The 25,607-nt window shown below is 41.0% G+C and overlaps 1 protein-coding gene across 1 annotated transcript in view; it reads left to right on the top strand.

Moving 5' to 3' along the window:
• The window catches only part of gpc6b (glypican 6b), a 94,166-nt gene that overhangs the window by 13,252 nt on the left and 55,307 nt on the right, over positions 1–25,607 (top strand). The window contains 3 exon segments of the mRNA XM_061692545.1: positions 12,934–13,092; positions 17,708–18,099; positions 24,879–25,044. Of these exon segments, the coding sequence (XP_061548529.1) occupies positions 12,934–13,092; positions 17,708–18,099; positions 24,879–25,044 (717 nt within the window).

Genomic DNA, 25,607 nt, shown 5'->3' with positions numbered 1-25,607 from the left:
CCACTGTGTACGTATGTACTTTCTTCTCCAGACAGTATTATTATTATAATTCTTTTAGTATTTTGAAATGTTTTTATCATGAAACAGCCACTCATTGATTCTGCAATGTTTTTTTAATCACCTGCATGTTGCGTGTTGCTGAGGGATACCTTGACATAAAAAAATAAATAAAAAAATGACACATTTACTTGGTGGTTGAAACCCTTTTTCTCTCTATTGCTTTCCCCGTCATGCCGCCTCTCCCAAGGATAAAAAGAAGATTCCCATCCTACAAACGTATCACACTGCTTTCATCGTTGACTGTTTTATGTCGCTTGGAATTCATTTCTGTCTTGAATCTGTCCTTTTTTTACGCGCAAGGACAACCGTACGCCCCTCTGTCTGTACCTGCAGCAGCCGCCAGTCATTTCAAGCATATCATGTCTTTCATTATGACTTGTGACATGACCCAAAATGTGATATATTGTCATTGGAATTGATATGGTGCAAGTTTGAACTTGAGGAGGGAACTTGGCTATTCTGTACCCAATGCCTCTGGAGACATTATTAAAAGTGGAAAGGGAAGAGTGTGTGGGAATGCATGGGTTTATGCATGCATACTGATGTTCATGGGCATTATAATTCTATCTCATCCAGTTTATTTCAGAATGTTATCTGTTATGTGTTAATGTTATGTTATGATATATTTTCTGTTTAAAAACAGGATTTCTATGGAAATTTTAGGAGGCACCTTATAGTGTAGAAACTTATCACGTACAAAATAATCTTAACATTACTGATTCATCCAACATATTGTAATGATTTAATTATAAATGTGACACATTGATTAAATGCTAAACAGAAAGTATATATATCAGTATAGTTCAAACGGTATGTAACGTGATAATGGGGAATGACGATGATGATAATGATGATACAATATGTGTTGTAAGAGCTTTTACAGATGCAATTTAAAGCATAAATTATTCATAAAGGGTACTGTGAGGAGACAGTCGCTCATCTGCAAGGACTTGGGTTTTAGATCCAGAGGGTCACAGTTTTGAGTCCCGCTGCGGACAATATATATATATATATATATATATATATATATATATATATATATATATATATATATATATATATATATATATATACACAAACACACACCCGCATACTCACGGGTCGCAGATTCACCTATTTGCAGATCTTTTTTTTTTTTTATTTTGATTAATTTTTTTCCCATTTTTTCCAAACCTATTGAATTATTGAACAAACCAATGAAACTAACAAAACTCAACAAATCCAACTAAAATACGAATGAAACAAATGAAATAAACTAGCGAAACTAATGGAGTAAACTAACTAGTGTAATAAACAAACCTTTATCCAACGCCTCATTACTTTTAAGTAGGTTCGTCCCAATAAGTAAGTAACTAGCCAAACTCACGTGTAGGTAGGATAAGTAGGGAATAACAAAGTACAGTAAGAGTCTTTTAAGTAAAAGAACAACACGAAGGCCTGTGACTTCAATGGCGAACACATGAGGCCATGAAATAGTGTTTGAGTGGTTGGAAGCAGCAGATGGCAGAGCACATATGCTGCACATCTCTTTGGCCAGGTATACCGCTGACTATTTTTCAAAGTCGGCAGCTTCGAATGCCTCACAAAAAGGACTAAACATAATGGTGCTACTTATGGCGCAATTAGAGATAAGTGGAAATAAGAACACGGCTGCGGTGTCTTAATTTAGACAGTCTGTAAAAAGCAGACTTGTATACTGTTTGTCCGCAAGAGCAACAACTATAAATGGAAGGGAAAGCAACATGAGAGCTGCCGATCACGTTGACAGATCATGTGATACTAATATATTTTGGATTATCAAACGGATTATTGAAACTTGAGTACTCATGCAAACAGAGCTGATCTGCTAAGTGGGCGGATCCGTGATTTGATCTAACAAATTCTCTAAATTGCCACACAGTTCCTTTTGCATGTTCTTGGAGGAATACAGAATGTGCAAAAAAATAAATAAATGAATTTAACACACACAATGGAATTTATCAAGCCTGAGACGAATTGGGACGGCTGATTTGGCGTCTTTAAATACCGCACCTGAAAGGCAGGTGCAAACGGCCCTGCTGAGCTAACACTGGGGCAAAATGACAGGCAATAGGGAGAACAGATCTTTTCTCTTCATTTAAACGTTTTTGAAATGCCAGAAACAAAAATTATTGATCAATCGTCTGTTCAGCAAAGCAATTTTGGAGCTACCGAATGCTATTAAGACTGACTAGGAGCGAGTCAGTGACAAAACGTCTTTCAACTCTGCATTTCCTTGAATCTGGGTCATTTCATGGCACTGTGAGAACAGTCTGGTGCTGGTCTCTCCTTTTCTGTGTGTGCTGTCCCAAGTTTGAAACGCAATGTTATGCAGGATTGTCACTCGGGAGGAATCATGACTTTTAGGCAGTTGCTGGCTTCACCAAAGTTATTGGAGTGATGGATTTCCTTTCTATAATTCAGTAATATGTTTATTTCTCTTCCACTAACACTTCCAATTCCATCACTTCAAACTTAATTTAATCCTTGCGGTGCTCTCCCAAAATTTCCAGGGCGAAAGCCATCATAGCTACCTAAGGTGTCCAACCCTCTTTTTGTCATTGTTTTGCCCCTTCCTTGACCAAGGATGACAAATGCCATGTTATTTTATGTTTTATAAGATTATCCAAGGGTCTGAGGTGTGTTAAACTGAATTTGTCCCAATAATAGGTTTAGAAATGGGTCAGGGTTGACAGTCTTACATATTAAATGTGTTCAATTTTTACGACCAGAAATCTTCACGTGTGTAAGGAAAGCCGACGACTCCCGAGTCATGACTCAAGAAGTGACCTGACTGAGGAACAAGGAAGCGGCGTAAATAAAAACAAACACGTCGTACCCGAAACACAGTCTTGGAGGACTTGATTCTAGATCGGTGGTGGAACAGAATCATGTGGTGTGCTGTCTTAAGAATATCGGAGCACCCCACACAGTACAAAACTATTAAATGCCTGATTCATTATCTTTATGTACGAGGTCTGCAACAGATTGAAAGAAATATTTGATGATTGAAAAAAATCCTTACAGTATGTGTGTACCAGGCCTTAGAGTGAGTAAACATCCAATTTATTGCGCGCTATTTGAGATCTTAGTAAAAGTTTGCAATCTAAGTTCATCACGCACAACATGGCCACCAACAGCATGTGCTCTCTGTTCGGATGAACATGCAATTTTGTTTAGGGATCTTAGTAAATCAGGTCCTTAGTGTTCATGCTCACTTTTAATTGACAACAACAGAGCTCCGCTGCATCAATACCAAGAGCTGCTTATAATATCCATCCATGCGTTCTCAATACTGCTTATCCTGTTCACGGTCGCGGGGCACTGGAGCCTATCCCAGCTGACTTCGGGCGAAAGGCGGACAACATCCTGAACTGGTCGCCATCCAGTCGCAGGGCACTTATCGACAGGGACAACCATTCGCACTCACATTCACACCGTCACTGAGTGGGAACTGAATCCACGCTGCCCGCCCCAAAGTCAGGCGAATGTACCACTACACCATCAGTGATTCTGTTGTTATATTATAGACTTTATTTAGAATAAGGCAGTAAATAGGGTTGACAGCGCATTAGATCACTGACATGCAAGTGACACAAAGTAATTGCAACTCGTGATGGCAGCTTGTAAACACACTAAAAGCGTCTCTGATTCCATACTTAAACTGTTTTGCTGTAATTAAAATGAGTCAAAGTTCATTAGAAAACTGTGCATGCTCTTGTTATGCGGAGGCACGGCGATTGGCTCAATACAGGAAGGTTAAGCAGGGATGCACCTTCATGCTTCAAGCTGATGCTTCTGTCTGACTAATAAGCACAGCTATTCATGTGAAATAATTCCCCCTGAGTGCCTTGCACAGGATCGTCGACAGCTTCTGATGGAAATCAAACTTTACATAATAGCGGCCAAAACCTCCATTAGCATTTGAAAATAAATGTTTACTTTGTTTTTTTTTTTTCAAAGAAATGACGCACAATGCACAAGCCTGAAGTCTTCTCAATGGGTTGAGAAAGTATGCACTGACAAAGAACTGTACTAATTAAAGAAACAAAACACTAAACAGCTAGCAAAAAGCTAAACAACTGTCAAAAAAGCAAAAGCGAATGAATGACTAATGGAATTAAATAGTGCAACGAACAAAGGAAACCAACAAGACAAATGACCAAAAAAAATAACTACAAAGAAATCCAAGGAGCAAAACAAATAAAATAACAAGCATAAGGTCACATTGTAAACATATGGAAAATAATTAGCAAGAGGGTTAGGGTTAGTTTCTATCAAATGAATGAGCAAGCCTAATGAACACAAACTAAAAAAATTAAATTTACTTGCAATACTAATAACAATAAGTAACAGTGCTAACATAACAAATGTATTAAACCAACAGGCGAGATTAACAAATGACAAAACAAGCTAGCAACAACCAAAACGAGTAGACGACCAAATGAAAGTTAACAAAACTAACATGATGAATACAAGAAACTAAAAACTACATTTAACAAAAACAATTCATGAACAAAACGATCTAACCAAGGGCATTGATAGTGAAACTAACAAATGAGCTACTCAAACTAGCAACGCTAATGAACAAATGTAACTAATGAAACTAACAAACGAACAAAAATAAGTGACTCGCAAAACTAGTGAACGAGCAAAACTCAACCTATGAACTGATAATGAAAACTAGAGAATAAACAAACAAATGGCACTAGATATTTATAATTAGAATTACTTCTAATACCGACTTGCATACCAAATTCCATCTGTTTTCCATAGCTCTTGTCCTCTTTAGGGTCGCGGTTGCGCTGTAGCCTATCCGAGCTGACTCCGGGCAAGAGGCGGGGTACACCCTGGACTGGTCGCTAGTTTCTTGCAGAGGAACAAAACTAATTAACAAAACAAACAAACGACTCTAAGTAGCAAAACTAACAAAGAGTTGAACAAACGTAACAAACGAATGACACTAGCTAGCGAAACTAACTTACAAATGAACTAAGAAAACAAACGTGAACAAAATGAATGAACTAACACACAATGATTGATCCATGACCTCTTGCTATCATGCTTTTCATTTAGCATAGGCGATGAGGGAAAATGGATTCGTCATCTTAGTCAGACATCATCAGTGTAATTATGTCACTTAATACCCACTATGTTACCATTAGTTCATGTACTAGTGTAGATGATTTCATGAAGTCTGTGGATTCTCCACCATAATCTGGAATCATACAGTGATGTCGTATGGTGTGTGTGTGATAGAAGGACATCTGCTTCCAAACATATGATTCTTTTTAGAGCCATTTACTTTGGCCTTTGTAAGCACAAATGTTGCTGTTGCTAAACCTATAAAACTCCCTAGATGGTGCTCCAAGATGCAGCAAATGACAGCAGCAGCCCATTAGAGTGCATTTTGTATTGTTGCTTGTCATTTTTATGCCACAAAGCACGGAGGTTTTGTTTGTTGGTTGCTTGGTAACTTCAGGTGTTTACCCCATGGAAGATTGTGATGAAGGCGCAGATGGAATTTACAGCGCACTTGCATTGGGGCAGCAAACTACCACATTCAGCACATGTGACTGTGGTGAAAAAAAAAGCTGCCGTTTGTGCCGTCGTGTTTAAAAATAGATGGGATCCTTATGCTGAATTAACCAGAGTTCAAATGGAATATGTTAATGTCTATCTTTCTTTGCTCCTGTGGTTAATGAGCTGATAGGTTGTCTATCATTTTAATTTTCACTCATTGACAATGTAGTACACTCTATCAATAGTCATGTATTTCAGCTGTATTTTTTTTGATACAGGATGCGCTCAGCTAGTACTTTATTAGATTTTTTATGACATTTTCTTACCTGGATAGGGATGGATATATTTCACTCCAAATAACGCTTTAGAACTATGACTTCTACTTTAGAGGCAATAACCTATTTCCAATATATTTCCCCCCCATCTCTTTTCAAACTTAAAAAAAAAAACTGGAAAATAATGTCTTCACTCCTCCATCTTGGCTATGTGATAAGTTGTCGGGCAGACAGATGATCCAGTAAGGCCACAGAGCTCTTTAACCTAGAAAAGGAAGCGCACAGTACTCCTCTGTGTTGGTGTCCCTTGAAAGCCCATTTCCACATATGCAGTACATTGATATATGACGGGCTTAGTGATTTTCGAGACTACCAGAGCACAATGAAGGGATGTTATGTCAAGATGCTGCTTTCCTTTTTTCCTCCCTCGACCATACATAACTGATGAAAAGGTTGCGCTCAGTATTTGCTCCACACTGGTGGTGGGGGTGGTGAATCAATGTTCTTTATTCTTCTTGACTAAAATAGACGTATGTTTATTTGCTTCTTATTCAGAGGACATGGAATTGGAGGAAGAGGTCATTTGCAAATACATATATAATGGAGCAAAAAATAAACATTAGGTTCACCTACACAATCTAATGAGATATACAGGAACTGTTGGAATAAAAATCCCGTCTGAAAATAATACAGTTCTTCACTTCTCGCTGTCTCACTTTAATGTAGTTTTTTTAATCGTACATATCTAATTTATATTACAGACCATTACATCGTACATTTCTAATTTTCTATCACAGATTTTACGCTATATTGCGATGATAATTTTTCCACAAAACCGTTTACTGTAGACTCATGTAGCAATAGGCACGAGCTAGGAGGAAAGAGTGCTTAAAAGACAGAGAATGTCCAAAGTTAGGGATCATTTCACACATAAAAAAAAAAAGATAAAGTGCAATGTTTTCTGCCCCAAAGGAGAATTGTCTTGGACAACTGCACGTCTTTGGTAAAGTAAACACCATTAGCTAATTTAATTAGCTTACCACCGCTAGTTTGAACAAATTGCAAGCAGATTTTAAACAGGTGGTCAAGGATAGACAGCCGCCGGTGCACTTTCAACCACTTTATTGAACAAACTACACAGCCCCTCAACACACAGACTGGCTAACACTTAATCACATAACAGCCCGCTGCTATCCTGGGCCTGCAACAGCCAATTCTACACTCTCATTCGTTGACTCCCACATCAACTCAACAGGTCAGCCCAGCCTTTTAAAGCCATAGACATTCGAAATCACAGATGCTACCGTGTAGAACGTGAGGATGGCAACCCCAAGTGTAAAAAAAAAATACACCCTGCAGCTCACATGCATATTCTGCACTGGTATTATGCTTAAAACATTAAAATATTTCCAAATAATATGACAGATCAGGAATCATTATTTTTGCAACACTGGCATGGAAACAGGAGTTCAGAAAACTCAGAGATCCTCCCATCCCTTGAAAAATGCTATTACTTAATTCACATAGTTAATCAATGAAACTATATTGCATTTTTGCTGTCAATTATTTTTACAAACGTGCAAAAATTGCACAAAAAGATCCAATTAAATCAGACCTGTGTTATGTGCTCACAAATAAATCTTGAAAATTTGCAACAGGTGAATCTGAATCTAATGTGCCCCCTGGTGGAATACAAATGTAAATGGATGAAGAGCCAAATGACTAAATGTAAGCGTCAACATGTTGAAGCTAATGCCAATGCATGGTTTAAACTTGTTTACACAAGCAGCCATACAAATAATACATTCACTATACACGTTGAAAGTGTGTGAAACCTGGAACTACAACTCAAAATTGACAACATGAACAATACAGCTATAGTTTCCAGACTGTGTATGTTTTTTCTTGATCTGCTCTGATCCAAGAGCAAGCACTTGCTCTGTCTAAAGTCTGCCACTAACATGAAATTGTTGTACTGAAAAGGCTGAGGGGATTGTGATTGATGCAGCAGTATGTATTGACATAGTAACACAAGGCTGTAGCACTCGTTAAGATGTGCAGCAAATTGTATTTAGAAAGTAAAAGGCCGAAACTGACTCGATGCTGAGAAAATTGGCCTTTTGGAATCTCTTCTGATGAGCACTTGGAAAGTAAGTGCTTTGAGCAATAGTCCTGCTGACAGTCATAGTCACGTGTCACTTCAGCAATATAAAACCAGGAGGTCGACCACAGCAAGAGAATGCAGTTCCTCCGAACCAATCAGACCTGTTAGAGTTGTCTTTTCCTTCATGTTGAGAGGCTTGTGGGCATACCAAAGGAGCATGGGTAAAAGCAATCTGCGAAGTATGCGCAACACTAAGTTGCCAGAACTCACGGTTTTTTAATCATGAAAACAGATGTCAGCATTGAAGCAACATCTGAATTCACCTGTCAAAGTTCAAAATAATCACATTATTTATAATGATATAATTAATAATGCGAATAGTGATATCATTGGGCAATATTTGGAATTTCCATGTGCTATTTAAAAAAATAAATACATCAAGTTACTCCCCGGTAGTAGTAAGTCTACAGTCTTGCTCAGGTGAAAAATAGCAGTCAGTTTGTAAGGACTGATATTTCTACTGTTGGCGAGTCAAGATACTCAGTACTGTTGAACAAGGCACCAAGGTTGTCCAGAGCAACGGAGTATATGAAGTCTTCAGACTAACACGGCAACTGCTGTCCTGTTTGTACTAAACATTGTGCTGCCTTGTGATCACAAACAAGCAATTGTGTAGCGTTACTTGGAACAGGGTGTTCAAAATAACCTTGGATAATGGGCTACATGCTGTTTCACCGTGTCTAAATAAAAAGGCAGTATTATCTGATCACATGTATCGGCCTCTAGATACATTTTCATTCCAGGTTTAAAGAAAAATAATGGGTGTGTTTAAAAAGGAAGTACTGTTTTTTGGTTGTCCCTGTACAAGTAAAGAATTGACAGGCTAAAAATGTAATTTTCAGGGGTATTGATGGTTTTGATGGTAACCCACTGGACAGTGTAACCTAGGGGCTCCTGACCACCTTAATGCAACTCTGGATGGTTTGCTTCATGCATCCTTTTTCTGTATCAATCACTTGTCCTCATTTGGGTTGCGGGTGAGCTGGAGTCTATCCTTGCTGATTTAAGTGCAAGAGGCACCCTGGAGTGGTCATCAGTCAATGGTCAGGTACATCCATCCATTTTCTTTACCGCTTATCCTCACTAGGGTGGCGGGCTGCCGGAAACTATCCCAGATATCTTCGGGCGGGAGGCGGGGTACACCCTGAACCGGTCGCCGGCCAATCGCAGGGGACATAGAAACAAACAACCATTTGCACTCACATTCACACCTACGGGCAATTTAGAGTCTTCAACTAACCTACTACGCATGTTTTTGGGATGTGGGAGGAAACCGGAGTGCTCGGAGAAAACCCTCGTCGGGTACATACAGACAAATATCCATTCACACTCCCATTCAAACCTACAGACAATTTAGCGTATTCACTTAACCTAACATGCATGTTTTTGGAATGTGGAAGCTGGAATACCCGTGGGGATCACACAAACTCCACCCAAAGATGGCCTGAGGGAAGTTTTGTACCCAGAACCTCTTCACTGTGAGGCCAACATGCTAACCACCATTCTCAGAATGGTTTAGTAAGCTCAGATGTTGAGGAAATTGTTGTGGACAAAATAATAACTGGTGTATGTGTTGAGGTTAACCAAATATCTTAATGAATCTACAATTATTAACATTCAGTTTTTCCAGCTGCATTTCTGTGGTCCAGTCAATGGTGGTGTAATGGTTCACACGGTTGCTTGTTGTCCTTGGGTTCGGCACAAGAGTCCCCATGACCCTGAACGGTAGGATATAAACTGGCTAGATGAGATAACAGGTCATTTTATTGGTGGAAAAGCTGGATTACTAGTGCAGCTGAAATAAGGGCTAAAATGTGCATGGAGGAAAGTTGTTAATGAAACAGAAATAGATTCTGTATGCATTGAGTAAAGTTTGCGGATGGACTGAACTTCCCAAGATTTCTGTAGCTCTTTCTAAATCACTGCTATGGGGAAGAGAATGATGTGCATCATTAACTTTTCCCCAATGTCATTAATTATGTAATGTGCAGCCGAATCGTCTAAAGAGAAGTAATGTTTCCTCTCCCACTGATTTATCTTTAACTTAACTTTAACTGGTGGCATCAAAAATACAATTCATTATCAGCCCCATAATGATGGCGAAGTGTAATACTACACGTACTGTCACAATACTCACTGTGCTACCTCAGTGCCAGCGGTTAAGTGTCATTTACAGAACTTTTTGTCTTCTCTGTAATTTACTTTTATGTGTGCCTCCATTCAGTATTTTTCCTTTGAATATATTTCAGCTTTGGTTATGCTGTCACATATTGTGCTGTGCCATCATGCTGTATTATAGATTATTCCTGAAAATAATATGCAAGAGAGGAGTCTTTCCAGGCTCTTTTGTAACACATGCCAAGAACGTCAATGTAAATCTTTGTATCTTTCAATTTAGCTACAGTACATTCTAAAACAGAAAGGACGACACCCGTGGGGAAAAGGACGACAGCCATGGGAAAAAGGACGACAGCCATGGGATAACAATAATGAAGTTCCAATGGTTTTTTTTAGTGACTCCCTTCTCCCCAGCCACTTCATCTCCTCCCAGTGGGACGTGCCCAGAAGACCTCACCGGGGAGGCGTCCGGGAGGCATCCGAATCAGATGCCCCAGCCACCTCATCTGGCTCCTCTCGATGCGGAGGAGCAGCGGCTCTACTGTGAGATCCTCCCGGATGACCGAGCTTCTCACCCTATCTCTAAGGGAGAGCCCGGACACCCTGCGGAGGAAACTCATTTCGGCCTCTTGTATCCGGGATCTTGCTCTTTCGGACCCACAGCTCGTGACCATAGGTGGGGGTAGGAACGTAGATCGACCGGTAAATTGAGAGCTTCGCCTTTCGGCTTAGCTTCTTCTTTACCACAAGGGACCGATACAAAGTCCGCATCACTGCAGACGCCGCACTGATCCGCCTGTCGAGCTCCCGTTCCATTCTTCCCTCACTCGTGAACAAGACCCCAAGATAATTGAACTCCTCCACTTGGGGCATGATCTCATCCCCGACCTGGAGAGGGCACGCCACCCTTTTCTGACTGAGGACCATGGTTTCAGATTTGGAGGTGCTGATTCTCATCCCAGCCGCTTCACACTCGGCTGCGAACTGCTCCAGTGAGAGTTGGAGATCACAGCTTGATGAAGCCAACAGAACCACATCATTTGCAAAAAGCAGAGATGCAACACCAAACCGGACCCCCTCTGCGCCTTAGCTGTGCCTTCAAATTCTGTCCATAAACGTTATGAACAGAATCAGTGACAAAGGGCAGCCTTGGCGGAGTCCAACCCTCACCGGGAACGAGTCCGACTTACTGCCGGATAAGCGGACCGAACTCTTACTCCGGTCGTACAGGGACCGAACAGCCTGTATCAGGGGGTTCGGTACCCCATACTCCCGAAGCACCCACCACAGGACTCCCCGAGGGACACGGTCGAACGCCTTCTCCAAATCCACAAAACACATGTAGACTGGTTGGGCGAACTCCCACGCACCCGAGAGGACTCTGCCGAGGGTGTAGATCCTGTCCGCTGTTCCACGGCCATGACGAAAACCACACTGCTCCTCCTGAATCTGAGATTCGACTTCCCGACGGACCCTCCTCTCCAGCAACCATGAATAGACCTTACCAGGGAGGCTGAGGAGTGTGATCCCCCTGTAGTTGGAACACACCCTCCAGTCCCCCTCCTTAAAAGGGGGACCACCACCCCAGTCTGCCAATCCAGAGGCACTGTCCCCGATGACCACGCGATGTTGCAGAGGCGTGTCAACCAGGACAGCTCCACAACATCCAGAGCTTTTAGGAACTCCGGGTGCATCTCATCCACCCCCGGTGCCTTGCTACGGAGGAGCTTTTTAACCACCTCGATGACCTCAACCACAGAGATAGGAGAGCCCGCCTCAAAGAACCCAGACTCTGCTTCCTCATGGGTCTTTGAAGTATTCTCCCCACCGACTCACAAAGTCCCGAGTCAAGGTCAGCAGCGCCACATCCCTACTATACACAGTGTTGATGGTATACTTCTTCCACCTTCTGAGACGCCGGATGGTGGACCAGAATTTCCTCGAAGCCGTCCGGAATTCTTTCACCATGGCCTCACCAAACTCCTCCCATACCCGAGTTTTTGCCCGGGCACCAGGCGCTCGCCTTCGAGCCCCACCTCCAGGCCTGGCTCCAGAGGGGGGCCCCGGTGACCCCCGTCCGGGCAAGGGAAAACCGAGCCCATCGTTTGTCGTCATCATAAGGGGTCTTTGAGCCGTGCTTTGTCTGGTCCCTCACCGTCTTCCATCATGTCGTTAGTCTAACGACGGGGCTAACGTTGTGGTGCATGTGGTTTGCTACCGTCACTCGAATCATTTTTGTGCAGCAGTGGAATTATGGCACCGAGAAATGTTCTGTGTCGCCTGGAGTGCAGAAACCGAAAAGTTTGATAAATTGTCCCTAATGAATTACTCCAAATTAATGAGTTAAAGTCCCGTTTTCTCATTTACCAGGCGATAGGAGTAGCTACGTAAGCATTTCTGATAGACTATGTCAGAGTTCCTTAATAGGCAAACCATTTATTCCGACTAGAATCCTTTCTATTTAGACCCAGATCTTTTATTTAATTATTTTTAACAAGCCCTTGACATTTAACCTACACCTATTTAAGGATTTACGGTATTTCTTTCAATTCATTCTATTAATTATGGTAGTAAATGTAAATGGTAGTAAATGTATGCACACAGGAAATACACAAACTACTCCTGTGCATTGTAACTTGTCCCATGTCGTAACACAACGCAGCAATTTGTATGATAGTAGTATGCTAACCTTCACCAAGTACAACTCATTTTATGAGTCTCATGGTGTTCAGTGGCCCCCATAGTTGCTCTAACCATGACTTGGTCTTTCCACAGGTGAACATCTGCGAGTGTGTCCACAGGGAAACACATGTTGTACCCAAGAAATGGAGGACGCCTTCGGCCAGCGCAGCAAACAGGAGTTTGGTGACCTGGTTGATGAGATGAGTCATACTTTGAGGAGCATGTTTGTGTCCAGACATCAGAAGTTTGATGGTAAGGCATCTCATCTGATGGTGAATGTTTATAAGATTTATTTTGGTAGCTCACTTTCATTAACATATTGGACGCAACGGTCAAGTTGGTAGGACACATGCATACTGTCATTGAAAACCAGGATTGAGTTTTACCCAAAAGGTACCAAAATTTGCTAACAATTAGAGGCGCTTTGTTGCCATTACTTGATAAAACTGTGCAAAGAACAGTACTGTATGTATGGGCGACAACATAGCGGTTCATATTGACGTGATTTATATGAAAATATGTGGCAAAGATTTACGGTGCTTTGCCAACTTGGTTCTGAGGCTGAAAACTCATTCTTTCTATTTCCATTCATTTTAATGGGAAAAATTGCTTCAGTTAACAAACATTTTGGTTCACAAACACAGAAGGTATACAGTAGATGAGTTTTGTGAGTCGAAGTTCCGCTGCATGTGCTATCAAAAGCTAACTCTACTAGCTGACACTAATCTCTGCATACAACAAAACTGAATAAGGCTCTGTTACCTTTTGGTTTTGACAAGATAGCGAGGGTGTCGCCCCATGCAGGGTGTGGCTTTTTCTGCATGATATTGTTTCAGACAGTGTAGTCTTGAAAGCGGCTCTGGGTCTTCACCCATCCTAGCTGATCGTGTCATTGGCGGAGAAATTCAGTATGGGGGCAGTTATTGTGTAAATTAGCACCACTTTTACATAACAGTGGGGATGAAGTTCACAGTGACTCAAAGACACCTTTTCATTGTTTTTTTGTTGTTGTTAATTTGATAAAAGGCTTACTGTTTGTAGCGCATTACTCTATCCAGCCCCTCATGAGGAGATGAGAAGCCCTTGTTAATATTCAAGCGGGCGGAGTAGCCTTCCTCTCATCGGATTAAACAAAACACGGCTCCTTGCTCAGCAGATTGACAAGAGCATCCCAGAGCCAAACTTTGCAGTTACTAAGCTTTGTTTCCTTGTCTTGTGTGCCGTGCTGTGAGATGGAGCCCCCTCAGCGACTGCCTTGACCACCGACCTGATACTAAAGGAGGCGGGGGGCTCATTACCCAGCGCAGACACACTTTTACCTCCTTACCTCACCCCTACTCCTTCTAGCCTCCTCAATGGAGTCAACTCCTTTTAATGAGATATAATAATCCCCACTAGCTCCCGACATGAGATTGTGAGGGAAGGGATGTCTTATCACCTCACATGCAGAGTTGGTAAGTCTCGGGAGGAAAAATGGCCACCTGTCTTTTTGATGTCTAAGGTGATTTCAATGGCACGCCCAGTGGATGGGAGCGTATAAAACTTTCATTTCTTATTAAAGTTGTGCCTATTAAGTTTTAATTCTAGGTTGACTTTCCAGCTCTTGAGGTTTCCTTGGCAACAAGAAGTAGTTTTAAAACGATACCTCACGCTCAAGCGGAACATTTGCCCGATGAGATGGCCAATAAAAGCTACTTTTGTGTTTTTTAGCAGGTGTGACAGGAAAGAATGTTGCCATGATTCATAATAAAGATGTTACTCAGACGTTTTTTGCAGAAATGTGGTTTTATGATTTCTTCTGTAAGGCTTTCAAGACATTCAAACAGGCACCTGGACCATCCAATTTTTAATTATTTTTTTTGCATACACTGGAGCCACGGCACCTGGTTGGGACTAAGTCTGACTAAGTAATGCCATTGATTACCAATGCAGCTGTCAATATGTTTTTTAAAAAATGATTATTTCAACACACACAAAAAACAAATACTATTCAATTACAGCAGCTTGGCAAAAGTCACAGACCCGGAATGATGTCTGCCTCTTTCATCCAGGAATGTATGCTTCCTCTCACTCTCCTCTAGACATGATTCCTGGATATGCATGAATAAATAAGCATTATACATATTTTGATTTGCTGCTGCCAATGTATAGTGAATGTCACAAGGAGGGAAGGAAAGAAATGGGCTTTGTCCAGCCGTTCAGTTACCTCTTGGGTTTTGCTGCCATTCTCCATAATTTCATTAGCAACAAAGCAGATTCCATTTGGAAGTTTCAGGTTTTCGCCTTTGAGCCTCCACAAGTATCGACTGCTACAGTCGTGCCATTCGGCGAATTAGAATGTTTGAAATTGAGTATGATTGTCAGGATTGAACATGAGCAGTAGAGCGGATGTTGGGAATTCACTGCTAGGAGATATGAAAGGAAAGCGTAAATCTAAATGCTGCATTATTTATTAAGCTTGTGCATTTGTGACTTCTTGCATTTCTATGCTAAGCAGCAAAGGTGCGAGCGAGCTGAGCGTCGATCTTGATGCTGAGCCAAAACACGCCAAACATGCTATCTATTAGTTCATATAGATGCTCCTTAGCATTGAATTAACACCTGGTGTTGGAGTCCCACCTACACAGAGTTATTATGTTCTCCTCTTGAAGGAGACTTTATAATGAGCATGCCTATAGCTGGCGGTATAGCTGATAATATCCACATAGAAAGCCTTTAGGCAAAGATATCAAAACCGAGGGGAACTGGAATAGCCGGGGTACACACATTTTAAAATATTTCAATCAAACTCAACTTAGATAACAAGTGAGATTTTAAAACCGATTTTGAACTCGCACATGATGAAGAAAAAAATTTATATGTGTGTACTGGTTCAAGACACGAACGTAACAACGCCAACAATCTTGAGTCTCCTGCCCCAAACCAGATGTCTGTCGTCATACCAAGACTGACATTTGAGAGGCAGCACGTCACTGGGCATCCAGACTGACGCAAAATGCAAAGAAGAAGAAAGACCCGTGGTTGAAGGAGAAGAAGAAGCTCTGGATTCGTTTATCTGGTCTCAACAATATGGTTGCAAACTCTCCTCGTCATTTTGAAAGACTAGTGAGATGCAATAAATGCTCAACCCAACCATTGCTCCTCTATTTTTGTCAGCCAACAGCACAAGCTAAACCCTAACCTCTTCCATAATATTCCATGATTACTAAACGGGTTGAACATTTACAATTGTCCAACCTGACTTTTTTCCGAGCAGAGGGATATTTTGAAGACAACACATAATCAGTATTTGCTAACTTGGATTTGCGGGATTGGGGGAAATGCTAAAATCCAGCCCAATTATCGGTATGTGTATACCACACTCAACACGAAACTCGAACCCTTGTAGACTATGTTTATTTTCTTTTTTTTTTCTGGTCCAATCTGTTTTTTTCCTTCATGTTAGAACCATATAATGTAGGGAGGAGCATAAGAAAACATTAGTTGATTGTGATGAATTGAGTGTTGATTAATCATGTCTTGTAGTAACTAAGTCAAAATGGAGTGCACTACTTGGCTTCAGCTTTTCCTGGATTAACTGTCCGAGACAGGGTTCAAGTTGACATGTTCATCCTTCTCAACAAGAACCAGGAAGGTGTAGGCACTTTATTATGTTTTTTATTTTTTTGGTTTTTTTTGCATTATGCACACAAGAGATATAGTCAGGCTTGTAGTTTCACTGCCCAAGTGTTAAAACAATTGTTGCAAAGATAGATGTGAGATACTGCAGAGATGTCTTGATTTGACACTGTACAATAAACCTAAAATTAATTTTGATAGATGTGAGCTGGCAATGCAGACTGCAAACATAAACCTTATAGCTTCCTAGAAATAAGCTTCACGTGCAGCCCTTGTTTGCGCAACATCAAAGACAATAATCAATAAAGCTTTAAGGTTAATTTAAACTGAAATGATCTTCCATCTCAGTTGGGTGGTGGGTGAACTGGAGCATATCCCGGCTGATTTTAAGCATGAGGGGTGGAACAACCTGTACTGTTCGCCAGTCAATCGCAGGGCACAAATGGACAAACGCTCATATTCACACCTTATGGACAATTTAAAATCTTCAATGAACCTAGCATGCATGTTTTACAATGTGGGAGGAAGCTGAAGTACCTGGAGAAAACTCATTCCAATTTTGTTCAGTCTAAACAACCCTGCATGACACTATTGTGTGTGTCTTTTTGTAACCTTATCGAGTGACATGACATGGGTTTGTGTACCATTATTTCCTCTTTAAAGGCTGAACTATTGATACCTTGTGACAACAGTTCTTCTCTGTCATTTTCAGGTTTGGCCGATACGGTTGCTGTCACTCAAACTGACTTGTTTACATGTATCCATGACACGTTCACGGCCATTCTTGGTCAAGATTTTGGAAGTGTTCAATTGAAACAGGGAACTAACTGTGCAAAATCAAATTGCTCCCATTCAGACTAGACATTCAAAAATATGTCCTGTGTTGCTCTTCATATTAGGCCTTTGCTTTATGTTTTCCTGACTGTCATTGTGAGTCGACTGTGGACTGTCACTCTCCACGGTAGTTTCCTCGGGCGGAATACATTTCCTCCAGGTAGTTAACAGCTAGTGGCGACTTACAGCAAACTCGCTAACAAATAAACTTACCGTGCTTGGGCTGGCTACCAATATGCCTGAAAGTTTTGCTATCTCTGACAGCATTATATTTGGTTCAACTAAATTTATGGTAGCAATGTCAAACAATACAGTGTTTGTACTGGATTTCATTTTGTCTCCGTTGTTTGTGTGTTTCTGCGTGTGGATGAAATTTAGACCAACAAAGTCACTCATGAGAGGATTTATTTTGCAGAATTCTTCTTGGAGCTGCTGGAGAACACCGAGAGGTCCTTGAACGAGATGTTCGTGCGGACGTACGGCAAGCCTTACATGCAGAACGCGGAGGTTTTCGAGAACCTCTTCGCCGAGCTTAAGCGATACTACACGGGGGGAAACGTAAACCTGGAGGAAATGCTTAACGACTTCTGGTCGCGGCTGCTGGAGCGTATGTTCACGCTGCTCAACTCCCAGTATGTCATCACCGAGGACTACCTGGAGTGCGTCAGCAAGTACACAGATCAGCTCAAGCCCTTCGGTGACGTGCCGAGGAAGCTTAAGGCTCAGGTCACCCGGGCGTTCATCGCTGCTCGCACTTTCGTCCAAGGACTCTCTGTCGGCCGCGAGGTGGCTCAGAGAGTCTCTAAGGTAAACTAAAGAAGGCCCAAGAATCAACAACTATTTTTTTGTGCATCGTCTGCAGATTTTAGCACGCCTGAGGTCATGTTTGCTGTTTGTGCAGCGAACTAACTTTCTTTCTGCTGTTTCACTGTAAACAACATCCTCCTTACTCGGAATAATTTTTGTGCGGGTCTTCAAACAGTCTAACTTGTGCAGATGTTGTTTTCCAGAGGTGACATGCTAAAGGAAAGGTAATCCAAGAATTGGTCAGTGTTGTTAGCATAGTTTTTCCCGAGCATCTACCAATTAAGATGTATGTCCTTAATATTCTGTTTGATGTAACGCGCTGATTTAATGCCTCTTCTGCTTATATACCGTAGTGCCCTGGGAGTGTTTGCACCTTTGATCATATACAGGGTGAGATTAAAGGAAAAGGCACCAGGCTAAACTTTGGATTAATTTACAAGTGTCACCCTCCACATGTGCGAATATAGTTCCTGTGTGTTAATTTCCCTCCACCAATACTTGTGGTGATGTTACCTCTCAAGCAGTGTCAGAGGACCTGTTAGAATCTTCATTGTCATTGTGTTTGCTGAAAGTGTGAGTAGAGACCTTCCAGAAATAATGTTTTTTCTTTGCACTTTTGCTTTTTTTGTACATTACATTCACACAAACCTGTAAAAAGGACTGCAAATTATATAATGCCATTAGTGAGCGATGTCACGCTGAAAAGAAACACCATGCGCAAGCACACCAACCAGCTTCTCTGAAACTGGCTATAGAATACCCTTATTTGACCCAAGTAATGTATCTCCATTAGGAGATAGGAGCAGTAGCGGGGCTTTAAACTTACACTTTTCTGAAGAGGCGTTATAAATACAAACACTGCAACAGCAGTAAAGTACATCAATCATTATTTTGGCTTCCTTTCCAAGAATGAGCACAGATATCCTCCATTTTCATTAACAATGGCTTTCAGCATTTACATGTTAACAATACCAGTGTCTTTCAAAAAAAAAACTCTCCTCTGAGACTTGTTTCAAATGTATGTTTTCATGCTCAAACCCCTTGATGTCATGTCAATGAATGGCCCATGGTCTCATGTAAGCAGCACTTAAGTTCAATTCAGTTCAGTACACCACACTGTTGTACTGTTCAACATTTGGGCAACCTTCCATTGGGTTCACCAATCAACAGATAGCAATGTGTTGAACATAACCCTACTGAGCATGGTGACCATGCATGGTGACCATGCTCAGTAGGGTTATGTTCAACACATTGCTATCTGTTGATTGGTGAACAGTGAATTGCGACCGTGCGACAATGAGATTGGAATAGGAAGAACACAACGTGGCACCTCAAGGCTCGAGACAGCGACCTAAACGCTGCGTATGAGACCCTTTTTTATTCACTGTTTGAGTAAAAATTTTATCTGGTCGCACTTGCGCAAGTGGATGTTTTAATGCTTCTTCAACACAGTCTCACTATTTTTGACATAGTGGTTGAAAGTCGCCATCTTTTTCACTGCTATAGTCAATCGCCACCTGCATGCTCTCATTTCTGAAGAAAGAACGCCATCTTATTACGACTGGCCAATGGTCGCGCGCACATGTTCGGCTCCCTCGGCACGGCGAGGACGAGGCTCGCGTGGTGGAGCGGCCCCCCTCTGTCATTGGGCGAGGAGGTGCTGCCGACAAGGGCGAAGATAGTGCTGATACATACTCAGATTCATAATGACATGACATCGATCCGTCCCCTCCAACTCGGCGAGGCAGATGAATCTCACAAGCCCGACATGGAATTCATGCTACGTTATCCGCTTCTCACGTAAAACATTACCTGTATAGCTACATGTTTTGTTGTACATTTGTAAGGCTGGCAAACGCTGGGAGCACTCAACTCTGGCCTTACTGTACACATCACCGCACCGGGTCTCACTCCCCACACTGTAAAACATGAGGTGTTTGCTCAACTTAAAACCATGTAACAATTTACAAAGATATTTGTAACGTTATTTTTTTCTTAGCTAAATAAGTATTGTTGCATATACTTAACACTAGATTAATTGAAATACCTTTAAACTATCCATGGAAATAGGTTTTTTTCCTTAGTGGTCAACTTGGTGACCAACATGAAAAGACACGAAATGGCCCTTACAACTACTTCTGTTATTTAAAATGGGAATTTCATTCACAGTTTACATAATTATTTTTATTTCTGTTTATTTCTAGTTCATACACAATTGTTAAGATAAAACAAATTCTGCAATTGGCATGATGTTTTGGCAGTCGATTGGCATTCGAGACAAATAAGTTTCATCACGTATGACTAGTGTTGATCAGTTAGGCATTCTGTTAACAATTCATTATAGTTTAACCATGATTTGAAATACAAATTCACCCTGTACAGTATATAAAATAATTTTTGTCAGCCACTGCTTGTTGCAGACAAACTTATTGTTCCCAGGTTATTTTACAAATATCATATCTTGAGTCACTGTCAATCTTTACTTCATAAAACTTCAGTATGTCAATTAAGACAACTATTCAAGTCATGCTGTATCTCCCAAAAGAGGGTGTGACCAAATTATGTACTGGTGCGACCAACTGAAAAAGTTGGTCCCAGCAGTGCTACCAGTACAAAAGTTAGTGCTACCAGTGCAAAAGTTAGTGTAGAGCCCTGCACCTTTTCAATTTCCTCCATTGTTCTCCTTTGCTTACTGTATCATAGTCCTTGTCTTTGTTCAAATTCATTTACTCGAACTGGTACCAAGGCAGTGGAAATGCTGATCATATCAGGGTTTACTTTTCAAATCTGTACCATGGTGAGCTAAGCTGAACTGAAATTTACCAACTGGTGGAAACATTGCTAATGTTAATTCAGCCCATCAAAAGTTATTTATCTCTATTGACGATTTTGAGACTTTTACTGCTTACTAGTATCTTGAAACAGAAGTTCAACTGCATCCCACATTATGGAACATTAAATATTACATCTGACTCGGTAGTAATAGCAATCCATTTTCTATATGATTTGGAACTGAACACAGCTCAGAGGTCAGGGGAACAAACTGCTACATTATCAGTGACCAGATTATTGATATTAAGTGTTTAAAGCCATGGATGTTTTTTTTTTTGCTACAATTGAATGAATATATGCAAGAGGTTAGGTTAGGGTTAGGGTTACAAAAACATTGTTTTGAAAATAACACAGAAGAACATCTAAGATGAGCAGGCAAACTGTTGTATAATTTATAACTGACTGTCCTTTCAGCAGACTTTCTCAAAGCACATAGAGGATTCCCCCTTCAGGCAAGAGACGTGATCGTGGAATTAAAACATACTGTGGAGTCAGAACAGTGAGTGCTTTGTAAACTAAGAGGCGGATTTTGTCATCTGAACCTAACAATCAGCCAGACACAGTTTTAGACTGTAATTGTCTGTCTGGTTAGAATTCCAATGAGTTATGCATTGTTATTATGATCTTTAGAATGTCTGCTTCAGAGTGACGAGTAAAGAAAGACCTCTCCTAACGTATTGTATTGACTTGCGTATTCAATGTTTACACTTTAGTTAAATGCAGTGCAATAGTTTTAACATCCACAATTTGTTTTCAGTAAATACATTTTAAAAAAATAAAGTATTCATGAGGACCACGGATAGAGCCATGAGGAACCCCACGCTATAATCAGTATGTGATGGATGTCAACATTTTCGTGCTACTGACTCCACCTCATTACTTGCTACATGTGCAGTAACACAACATGCTGAAACAATACAGAAGGTCCGCACTTTACCACGTCATTCCATTCCCATGTTGGCGATGTAACCCAAGATTGTACTTAGGTTGGAACCAGCTGTAGTCTATCACCAACCCACACAAACACAGCAGTAAAGTCCAAATTAAAGGTGATATTGATGTGAAAAATATTTCTAGGCCATAAATACAAAACAAGTAAATAAGCTTGCCTTCCTTTACCACGTGACCACATATTATTTTGCTGTTGTGCAAATTAGTTCTTTGCATGCCATTTTTGACTTCGAAGCCTCATACTGTATTTGGGAAAACTAGGACCGCCTGTAATATATCCATCCATCCATCCATTACCGCTTATCCTCACGAGGGTCTTGGGCTGCTGGAGCCTATCCCAGCTATCTTCGGGTGGGAGGCGGGGTACACCCTGAACCGGTCACCAGCCAATCGCAAGGCACATAGAAACAAACAACCATTCGCACTCACATTCACACCTATGGGCAATTTAGAGTCTTAAATCAACCTAGCACGCATGTTTTTGGGATGTGGGAGGAAACCGGACTGCCCGGAGAAGACCCACCCAGGCACGGCCTGGCTCCTGTAATATATTCAAAATATATATATTTAAAAAAGTATAGATGAGGACTAAGGACAAAGCCCTGAGAAACCCCACACTCTAATTTGTATGTGATGGGCAGCAACATTTTGGACACAACATGCTTAAACAATTCTAGTGTGAGGCGCAGACCTCCAAGGCTACAGATTTCCCATGCTTCAGCAAATGTAAAAAAAAAATAATAATAAAAAAATAAAAAAAAGGGGGTTGTGATCTCCCCAAAAGTGGGGATAGAATATTTTGAGAAATGACAACTTGAAATTTAGTAGACATGCCTATCATGAGTAGACCCATAAAAACAGTCTCAAGAAACCATGCCTAAAAAGGCACAGGAGTTCTGCCGTTTTGGTTTGTAATGTCCATTCTAGGGTTATTTTGGCCATGTCCAGGCATTAAAAACAAACAAAAAAACAAACAAAAAACGATTACTACCCTATTTAAAGCACTTACACTGTACAGAAGGGGTACAAGTGCAAATATAGTCATCGCTTCTCACAGCTCTGTCCTTGTTTTCTCTCATCATTTAAATACATGTTGCAAAAGTGCCACAAAAAGCCAAACAAAAAGCTTAATGTCCATTTATGCTCGATGAACTGAGGGACATTTTACTTCAGAAGCTCCACAGTGCTATAGTTCCGTCTACTGTTCAGTGTCCCCTGCGCACATTCTCCCTGTCAGTGTTGCTGCATGCTTGACCTTTGTGAACTAATGGGGCACTGATGTAGCAGTGGGCTGAGGTGCAAATCACTCAATAGCAATCACTCACAGTGAGTGAGTCACAGAATGGAGGAGCATGGAGAAGACCGAGAGGCCACTGTCGCAAATGTTTGTCACCGTCCTTCGCTCTTTATGAGCAGCCTGATCATGTATGTGTCTTCTGCTGCTGCTGCTTCTTCTTCTTGGGGTGTTGACGCTGTGGCCTAAGAGATGGACTTCTCTGTATGTGAGAAACAGCCATAGGTGAGTGCATGTCTGGCTGTGTCCAAGTCATCCCTGAGATATATGGCAAGCTGGGAGGAGAGAGGGGAGAGCTCATCTTCTCGTTTATTGTGAAGAAGCGGGCCCATGGGTGTCATGCATTTAACTCCTAGGTGGAGATACACTCTTGTATCTGTAGCTGTTGTCTCCACTCAGCTGGAAAAAGGCAGCATAGCCAGGGGGAAGCTGGGAATACGCATGCAGGTGTTTAAATGAATGCGGCACATCCTAGCTACAATGATAGAATGCACAGAGCTTCTGTCAAGTCTTTGGGCACATCCCATCATTCAGCTGTGGCGGTCAGCACGTGCACACACACCGACCTGTTATTGGTTTATTGAACAAAGCCAAAGCGCTCCACTATAGCCTCTCATGGTATATTCCCAAGACTGCACGTTAAGGGTTCGTAGGCTAAGTATTGTGGAGGGATGTCATTGAAAATAGTACATATAAATATTTTTTAATAACAAATTTGGTTTATTTTTTATGATTAACTGTTAGGGTGGTAACTTGGACTGTGACAAAATTATAGAGCTTTCCAATTACAAGCACAAGTTTGCAATTAAAAAAACATAAACAAAGAAATAATGTAACAAAAACAAACAAACTGAAAATAAATTGGAAAAATATCCATATAAACTATCAAATTTAAAAAATATATTTTGACTTCATTCATCATTTATCGTCATAGAAAATATCTGAAGCTTGTGCTTTGTAAGTCTCCTCACCTGAAAACTGGAAGTATGTTTTATTATTGATGTCACTTTACCCATACTGTACTGAGCAGCCAGGACAGAGGCGCTTGGACCGCTTTCCTACATTGCAATAAATTACATATCCCTTCACACATTCCATTGCCTATGCCATTATCACTATGTTTCTGTGGTGGCATCATACAAAAAAAAAAAAAAAAAAAAAAAAAGGCCAAAGACAAAGCAAATCTGGATCCTTGAGATGTTCACTGAGCTGAAGTACCACACGACGTCATGCATGATGGCAATTTGAAATGTTATTCACCTTCCCCCTACCTCCCCCATACATTTTTAGTGGTATTCCAAATTGTACAACATCAACTTTAGAGATTCCACTGTTCCTTTATAAAAAAATATATATATGTAATTTGGAATAAGCCGGCTGAATTTAGTTTTTGGACATTTCTCATTAAAGCCCATCGGGATGCTGCATGGTCTCTTCTCTTGTTTATATGACACGTGGTCTTATACATTTGTTTAGCTGTGCATATTTGTGGAAAATATAAAGTTCAACACAGTTGTGAGGGGGATGGAGGACAATATTCAGAGTGCTTGGAAAAGGTGAATAGACCAAAACAAAAATTATATACAGCAGTCTATTTTGTGGCATGAATGAGACTTACCATTCGGTTATTGCAACAATTGTCGAGTATGATTATGTTTTGTTCCGAGGCGCTCACAGATGCACTCTTTGCGTGCTCTTACAGGTAAGCAGCACTCCAGCATGCATGCGAGCGCTGACCAAGATGTCGTACTGCCCCTTCTGTCAAGGCATGCCGGCCATTAAGCCCTGCAAGAACTACTGCCTCAATGTTATCAAGGGCTGCCTGGCTAATCAAGCCGACCTGGACCCCGAGTGGAACCATTACATTGGTTAGTGTGCATCTTTTCTCACTGCTTCATTCAAGTTGATTCTTCTCATGTGCTGCTGAGTGCATGTGACTAATATGTGATGCAATTGGATATTGAGACCAAAATGGAATTGGAAACCTGTTGAAGTGTAGAGAAACCTGACTGAAATGAGACCCAGGAAATCAAATGAACCAATATGACTTTTGATGCCGGCAACAGAACAGAATAGGATGAAATAAGCCTTTATTAGTCCCACAATGTGGAAATTCCAGTTTAACGGCAGCAAAGTAGACAGTCGCGTCATCAAGTCCAAAAATGTTCAAATAACTATTTAACATCTGGCAATGATTCTCAACAGAATGACAGCAGCAGTGCACATGGCAACTTAGAGTACATGAATAGATAATATAGCGCTATGTCCAAATTTGGTCAATTTCATATTTATTTATTCATCAATAATATTGGCCAGCCCCCACGTGGGTCTGTTATTTTTTTTCAAATGAATACACCAATCCTGAGTATTGAAAATGGCTTTCTCTCTTTGACGATACAATGTTAATTGCTCAACAAATATGCTGGGGGTT

The sequence above is a fragment of the Phycodurus eques genome, chromosome 12 (genome assembly GCF_024500275.1).
Source record: "Phycodurus eques isolate BA_2022a chromosome 12, UOR_Pequ_1.1, whole genome shotgun sequence".
Lineage (NCBI taxonomy): Eukaryota > Metazoa > Chordata > Actinopteri > Syngnathiformes > Syngnathidae > Phycodurus > Phycodurus eques.
This window is presented reverse-complemented; position numbering and strand designations above follow the sequence as displayed.